Source organism: Diadema antillarum, unplaced genomic scaffold, assembly GCF_040938485.1.
Source record: "Diadema antillarum isolate AM-2024a unplaced genomic scaffold, OU_Dant_1.0 seq00001587_RagTag, whole genome shotgun sequence".
Taxonomy (NCBI): domain Eukaryota; kingdom Metazoa; phylum Echinodermata; class Echinoidea; order Diadematoida; family Diadematidae; genus Diadema; species Diadema antillarum.
In genome coordinates this window covers 74,215-82,202 of record NW_027272304.1, presented here as the reverse complement: position 1 = coordinate 82,202, position 7,988 = coordinate 74,215, and the positions used below count along the sequence as shown (strand labels likewise).

The following is a 7,988-nucleotide window of genomic DNA, read 5'->3' as shown; positions in this document are numbered from 1 at the left end:
TTATTTTGTTTTCTAGGGAATGTACCTCCAAGTTAAAAACATATTTTTGCAATTTCAAACATGCATTATAATCATGACCATCACTGCGAAATGAAAACGTGAAATAAGACACCAACTAAATACCAGCTGCTTGTCATGAAGCCACGCCTCCCATAGTAACGAACCAATCAGATACACAGCTCTTCGAATGGATTAGCACAAAGTTTATCGATTTGCTGATGTCTCGGTGGACTAAGCGAGAGGAATTTGTCGCGAAACCATAAAAATAAAAATGGCCGTGTATCATCGAATAACGTAACTCGTGTTTGTGCAGATAATGTCTCATAACTTTGACGAAGAAACGTGTTTGCCGTCTTCTGTGATGCGTTATGTCGTGCTTCAGTGTGGTAAGTTCTACTAAAAACCTCAAATATATAGCGAGAGTTCCGATGAAGAGTAGAGACATTTAAAGTGTGCTCATCGCAGTACCATGTAATGTATATCTTTCACCGCACAAGGATAGGTAGAAGCCCTGTCTGTACATAATATCTTAACGTATGTGGAACCTCACTTGTAATACTTAATTAACTTATTTAGTCAGTGGTCGATCTTTACGCTTATACTTTTTTTTTGCTGTGTTGTTGTTGTTGTAATTTGCTATTTCTTCTGTCAGCTGAACATTTTGGGACCACATCATCATTGCGATAGTTTCATTTGTTATTTATAACGTAGCTAATAAACCGAAATCTTAGAAAATGCCTTATACATTCGTTGGAGGTTTAATGATAAAGTTTTATATTAGATTTCGACTGGTATAAGAGTTGTTTCGTTTCATCCGATTATACGCAAACAAATGAAGACTTTTAAACGCTACCTTTTGAATTAATCGGGCAAAGCACGAAGAGCAGAGGAAACCCCATGGATAATCACATTGTTTTTGTAAAACCACTGCTTGACATTTCAAAATTGCATGTAGCACAAGACAGTGAAGCCAACCAAAATGTTGTAATCTCGATGTGACAAGTAAATGGTATATACAGATACAGTGGCATTGTGTGTTATTCGGTTCACAGGAATCTGGGAGTCATGTGGGATACGGCGGTCATGTCAAAAGCGACGTTTTCACCAACTTTAGCGAGGATCGTGGCACGCCCTCAGCTCCGTTTTGTGACGAGAAGAAAGGTTGGGTGAATTTTATTGGGAGACATAAGACTTTCTTTTGTTCCTCTTCCACCATTTGGGCTTTTCTTGCGGTCCGATTTTCACTGTCTATTGTCGTTGAAAATCGATGGACCGACCAGTTAAATTGCCTTTCGAGTTGCGATAATTAGATGCACAGAGGTTGCACGACTATTTTGTGCTAGCCTGTTCATAAGCTGCCCAGCATCTGCCTCAGGTCTACGAGGATTATGGTATCATGCATGATACGACGTTAAAAGGCAATAATAGTCGACCAACCCAGAGACGATCTTCTGGGATAGCTAATTCCTTCGCATAGGCCCCTACATTTTCCAAAGCTTTATTCTGCATACACTTATACCAATTTCGTGCAAACCTGAGCATTTAATCATTGTTACAGGTCTTTGAACTTCCTCTTCCATCCCTTCACATGGAATTGTCCTTTATTTATACCCCTCTGTCTTCACTTTCCGTTTGTTTTCTTGATTTTGCCTCTTACCATCTTTAGACATTTTTCTGCACCTTATTTCTCTCTCGTCCTCCGTCTTCCTTTGCTGTGTCTTATACTTGTCCACTTCGTTACACTCACCCTCCCATTTCTCTTACCTCTTTCATTTTTGTTTCTATACTGTCTGTGAGGCTGAAAGCGCGAACGAGGTTTGTGCAAACAATTATTCAAACAGGAACAAGCTAATCGCAGCATAGCATCAACATAATTGAAAACTGATAATAATGATAATGACAATGATGATGATGATGATGATGATAATAATAATAATAATAATAATAATAATAATAACAATAACAATAATACCAATGAATAGTTACATTGATACTGTAATGATATGTGGCTACTTTTGCAAAGCGCTCATTTCCACCTTTCAACGCACATACAATTTATTATCACAAACAATAATGCTATGCATGACATGATTCGCAGAAACAGAGGAATAATTGAACAACAATTACAAAATAATACAAGTATAAGTATGGAGAGTCAAAGCTTGATAATACAAGACGATAGTATAAGTATGGAGAGTCAAAGCTTGATTTAGATTTATCTGTCGCGGAAATTTGGTGAAGAGTATTTTTTTCATGCATCTTTGTAGTACTGCTGTTTCAATTCTTCATTATTCTATTTACGTAGCTATGGGCTCACCCCAGACGAACTTACTCCGTCATGTTAACGACGCAAAGAAGAACGCTGTCAATCCCGTGGACTTCACAGCCAGGCTTTTCGAAGCAGTATGTGACTCAGGTGGGTGTATAGGAGATTGGCTGACGTGAGTTATGATGCAAAATGTCTCAGAGTGGAGATGGTTCTCGTTTTCCTAGCCTTTCTTGAAACAGTTGCCTGACACGGTGAAAGGTTGTATTCAAGTCTCGCTGACTGTGTTAACCTCATCTTTGTACTTATATTGTATGTCTGTGCATAATCCCAGTCTTTAAAACTTGTTAAGCAAGCCGCATTAATTACACCGCTACAATCTCTTAAATATGTGTGGCTCCTATGCCGTCATCCTTGTTCAGTGTAATTTGTTGTGGGGTTTTCAGAGTATTGGTTTCTCCGATCAAGAACCACAACTAATTCCACAAAAACATACATGGAACTGTTGATGTATGTATTATACATGATGAGAAATCATGAAAATAGTCTGGAATTCCCGTTTAAACAATTACTCTGGTCTCCGACTCAGTCACCATAATGTTCAGAGTACTACTTCCGACTGCCAGTGTGTCTCCATTCAATGGCTCCAGAATATCTCAGTAAATCTCTAGGGAAGTACGCCCTCTCTCGCAATCTCCGATCGGCCCTGAAAGATCTTTTGCACTGTCTTGCTGAGACCACGTTTCATGAAAAGCGAACGTTTGCTTATACACCCTTCACTTTGGATCTCTATTCCATCTTATTTGAAGGACTCACCAACAACAGCCCAAGTTTAAAGCCGTCCTGGAAACATCTTTCTTCAAAACACATTTTGAATTCGTTATATTTGAATTTGATACTATTTTTCGGGTCTTTTTTCTCCTCCTCAGATAAGGGTATATCAAAACGCAGAGACGCAATGGTAGTGGTAATTTCGCTATAAAAGCATCGTATTATTATTATTATTATTATTATTATTATTACCATTATTATTATTATTATTATTATTATTATCATTATCATTATCACTGTTGCTATTGTTGCTATTTTTATTGGTATCGTTATTACTATCATTATGATTATCATGAAGCATTATTATCTATGGGGTGTATGTTTATGGATGTATGTATGCATGCGTAAAGTGTACATGTTTATCCGTATGTCCTCGTTCATCTTGTTTGTATGTGTTGGACCTTTTTGCGGATTTTTATATCAATGATTTTACCATTTTATGTTATCTTCTTGATAGTGTCCAAAAGTAGAACTGACAAAACGTTATACATTTCCGTCCTGTAAGGTGTAGATGCTGCTTCCAGTAAGATCGTTTCTGTTTACGTTTATTCATTTTTAGTAGAGTTACATTTTCATGGTCTGATATATATATATATATATATATTGCAGAAATATTGAGAGGAACTGGATAAATATCGGCGTTTTTACGTGACTATGATATAGGTAATATCAATGTTCTCTTGAAAGTTTAGTGTATCAGAAAGTGATCGTGTCGGAAAGATTATATCACCTCTTGAAATTATGACTGATGTGTCCTTTGTTTTGTTTTTTCTCGCAGTTTTCATGACAGTTCTGTCAATCCTGATACTCGGTGTACCTGCTTCCATGATTTATTTTGGTAATTTCGTTTTTTTTTTACTTCTCTCCCCCTCTCTCTCTCTCTCTCTCTTTGTCATCTTTATGGTTACCGTTTTTAAGTTTCCCATTTGTTTAATGTCTGAAAAATATTGTTTTGGAGTATAACTTTCGACTACCGACGTTCTGTCAAATATAATGAAACATACTGCGATCGTAATGAATTTGACTTAAAATAACGAGGCCTATATACATGCACAATGTGAGCATTGGACGGAAGAACTACATTCCTTTTTTACATGTTTCAAACAGATCTAAAACTCTTGATATTACAAGAATATAAAATTTTGTTATGCAGGAAGGGAGTAAAAGTCCTAGCCCTATACCCCTCCACAAAAAGGCGGGGTGGGGGCAAAAACTGAGGAAGAAAAAATGACCAGATGACACTGCTTGTAAGAGACTTTGTTGCAATATTTTCAGCAACTTCACTTCAGGAAGCCTCACCACTTAACCATTCGGTTTTTAATGTCGCAGCTGAAAGCTTTTTACCACGGTGATTCCTCATTTCTTCAATCTTTCCCTACAAATTTCTCTCCTGAACAGGATTCATGTACCTGGACAAATGTCCCGGTCTGCCCCTGGTCCCGCTCTACCTGGTCGCCAACGGCAGTGTTCTCCTCTTTAAGCTGCTATTGGACTTGGCTGTGCGAATCCAGCGGCACGTGGTGTTCTCAACCGGCTCCGGAAGCGACGCCCTCCAGTATTTCTGTGGCTGCACGTTTTGCAGCAATGTTTGCACCGTCATAGCGATGTCACTCTTTTTTGCAAGTACGTCACTCTTCACTAAATATGTTATACTCCATTTTTTTTTGTGATTAAAGGCAGAATCAGCATTTTGAAATGTGCGGATCCAAAAAGTGATCCAATTTAACGCCATTGACGGGAGTACTATTTTTCTGCTCATTTTTTTTTTCGAGCTTTGGAAGCAGACAATTTTGCACATGCACAGATCATTGTTGAAAAAATGCAATCTATCCTATTGTAGCAATCTGTTCAGCTTACATGATTAAAATTTTGCCTCAATGCTTCTCCATTTTATTAAACATGATTACAGAAAATCGCCGGTCGTAAACGTGAATTGAGTTTATGCTTTCCAACTAAACGTGATAAGAGAGAATCGCTCAACTTCTCTGGTCCGAGAAAACGAGAGGGTGAGATTTCATATCCTCCCTTCTTGGACTCAAAACGCCTTGTCGGAGCCAAGAGGGCGGGATCACGAGATCGCGGATTCCGGCTTATTGTCCTCTCGGCCAAAAGAGGTCGAGAAGTCGAGATATTATATCTTCTTCTCGATAGCATCAATAAACTTTCGTGCACTGTGACGGTCCATTGGATCTATTGCGTCGATGTCATTCTTACGCATAAATGTAGAAAATGTTGATGTAGAACTTTCCAATAACTGCAAACTGATGCCGACATTTGGTTACCAGAATGAGCAGTTTCAAGCCATTAAGAGTGAGGCAGTTATTACCTTGATTACAATGAGCACACAGGTGAAACAATGTTTCCTAACTTATCATTTTCCCCCAGACAATTTCTGGTTACTCAGCTTTGAGCCCGTTACGGGGGACAGGTGGAGTAGAAACTATTGTCATCCATTCGTATACTCCTTCTCCGTCTGGATGGCCATTTCTCCTTACGTCCTACTGGCCGGAGGTGTCGTCACCTGCTTCTGCACATCAGCCGTTGGCTACGTTACTCTGAAATTCGACCAGACGGGCCCGTGAGAAAGACGCCCTCACCGAGCAGTGTACTAGATGTTTCAGAGTTTGATAACATGTAGATACCGTACTGCAAGTCAAAGAGGAACGCTCAAGGGTAGACTGTTGCGAAGATATTCCAAGCAGTGAATAGTAACATACGATTATTTATGGCGATCTTTGTTCCAAACAAAGTTATAAGTACCGGTATACCTCGACCATGCAATAAATATCTCGATGTAGAAGTATACACAATGACAGATCTACCAAATGTGATTCATTCACAACAACAACAACTGTAGATCTGAACAAATGCATAGTGTTCCTTATGCAAGATTCTCGTGTCCATGTTAGCCTTTTTTTCTCAGGTTTACTCGTTTAATGAGCTTTTAGACTGCATTTTGTCTTTACACCCGATTTCATTCTGCACCTCAGGACTTTCGTTATAGCGCCATCAACGGTTCAGGATCTTCTTCGAGTCACCCCAGCCAACCTTGTCCGTACGGTTCTCGACGTCAGAGCACTGTAACTTATAAACGCAGCGTTTACACCATGTACCCGGCGCCCACGGCAGCCTTGTTTCAGGCCACCGTGGACAAAACGGGATGGACGTGAAACAACGCGATGAGACGAGATAGGCAAACGTGACTGACAGGTCGTGATTGCCGTGGATGCCGTGTCAGATTTTTAAACTGTCAAAAAAATTGCCACGGCAGTCCCGGTGCTTATGAGGAATCTTACATGCCGCGATAAAACGCAACGAAACGAAACAAGACGGCACGTACTTAGGCTATGACAAAACTTGGAGACGGTCCGTATAGTCTATCATATTATGTTCACCGGGGTGAGGACTGGAACGAACAAGACTAGAATGCGAAGGGGGGGGGGGGGGTGGGACAGGGACAGGAGGAATATGTCTCATTAATACCTACGGCACATTACGTTTCTGGCAAATGGGACTGCCGTGGCCGCCAGGAACATGGTGTAAACGCAGCTATAGGCGTCCATAGCGGGAAGGGGGGGGGGGGCTTCCAAAGAAGGACATAATTAAGTACTTATACTGGTTATGCAATGAGCCAGGTGCGTTGCAATGTTAGTGCATACATTATAATCTTTTGTTAGGCATACTCGAAGCCCCCAGTTGGAAATTACCGTAAAAGCAGTATCCAAACCGAATTGGTCTATAGTCGAGATACGGTTTACGCTAAACCAATTAATGTTAGAGTCACACACAGCCGGATTTCGTACCGGGTCCATAAGGAATTAAAACCGTATCGACTCGGTTCGAGCCGTATACACCCGCATTGACCCACATCGTAATCCGTGTCAATTCCTGATGAATTCCGGGGGGCTACGATAAGGCGGTGAAAGATTTTTGGTCATGTTCAAAATTTTCTCACGGATTTCAATTCCGTATTGATATCCCAATTGACCCGGTTCGAATCGCATTGACTTGCATCGACCCGCTGCAACCCGCAGCGTAAAACCGTATGGACCCTTGGCGTATACCGCATTGCCTTCAAGCAACGGATGATGACAAAGTGTACATCCGGGTCGGTACGGGTCGAAGCGGGTTGGCACGGGTCGATAGGGGTCGAAAAGGATTCAGTTAAGGATTTTAAAGCGGATTTTCACACGGTTCGATATGGGTCAATACAGGTCTCTACGGCTCGAACCGGGACGACACGGTTTTAATTCCTGGTTCGAAATCCGGCCGTGTGCGACTGTAGCATAAATTGCCATCCATTCCGGGACTAATCCGGCTCATTTTCACCTGGATCAAATACACAATCCGTGATGTGACCCGGCCGTGTGTGACTCTAGCATTAACTACGGGTTACAAACATAAATCTGATAGACTTGATTAATTATTTGTCGAAAGTCAAATTTTCTGAAACACCGTTCAGTTTTAATTACGGTGTACTCAGTGGCCAAGATGTCTCTCAGAGCCGAAGTATAAAATATAAGTGAACACTGATTATGCACAGTGCTGAGCAAAGTTTTCTTGGAAAGCGTCGTTGTCCTGATAAAGCCCTTATATAGGAGATGATTCCAGCTAGTTGAAGGTCGAGTTACGATAAGCTCCTCAAGCTGGACTTCAAACAACGTTTTTCTGAAATGAGGCAAAGTGTTTGCGGTATGTACTCCTACTCCCGTACGATAGCTTAAACGATAGCATTATCGGAGCTTCGGAGGCACCACCCTCCTTATCAGACAACGGTATAACGCACTGCCTCCTTCCCCGATCCACCCCAATCGATAGGACAGGACTAATGTTGTGTCTACTTACAATGAGATGAATAATGTGGTTGCGTAAAGCAGTTTCTGGTCTAGAA

At 40.8% G+C, this 7,988-nt stretch overlaps 1 protein-coding gene across 1 annotated transcript; it reads left to right on the top strand.

Annotated features, from left to right (window-relative positions):
* Positions 1-368: 368 nt before the first annotated feature.
* Positions 369-5,679, top strand: LOC139710916 (uncharacterized). The gene is made up of 6 exons (XM_071622836.1): positions 369-386; positions 1,053-1,161; positions 2,306-2,416; positions 3,876-3,935; positions 4,496-4,720; positions 5,483-5,679. Exons 1-6 carry the CDS (start codon positions 369-371, stop codon positions 5,677-5,679), a joined length of 720 nt encoding a protein of 239 aa, XP_071478937.1.
* Positions 5,680-7,988: the final 2,309 nt, after the last annotated feature.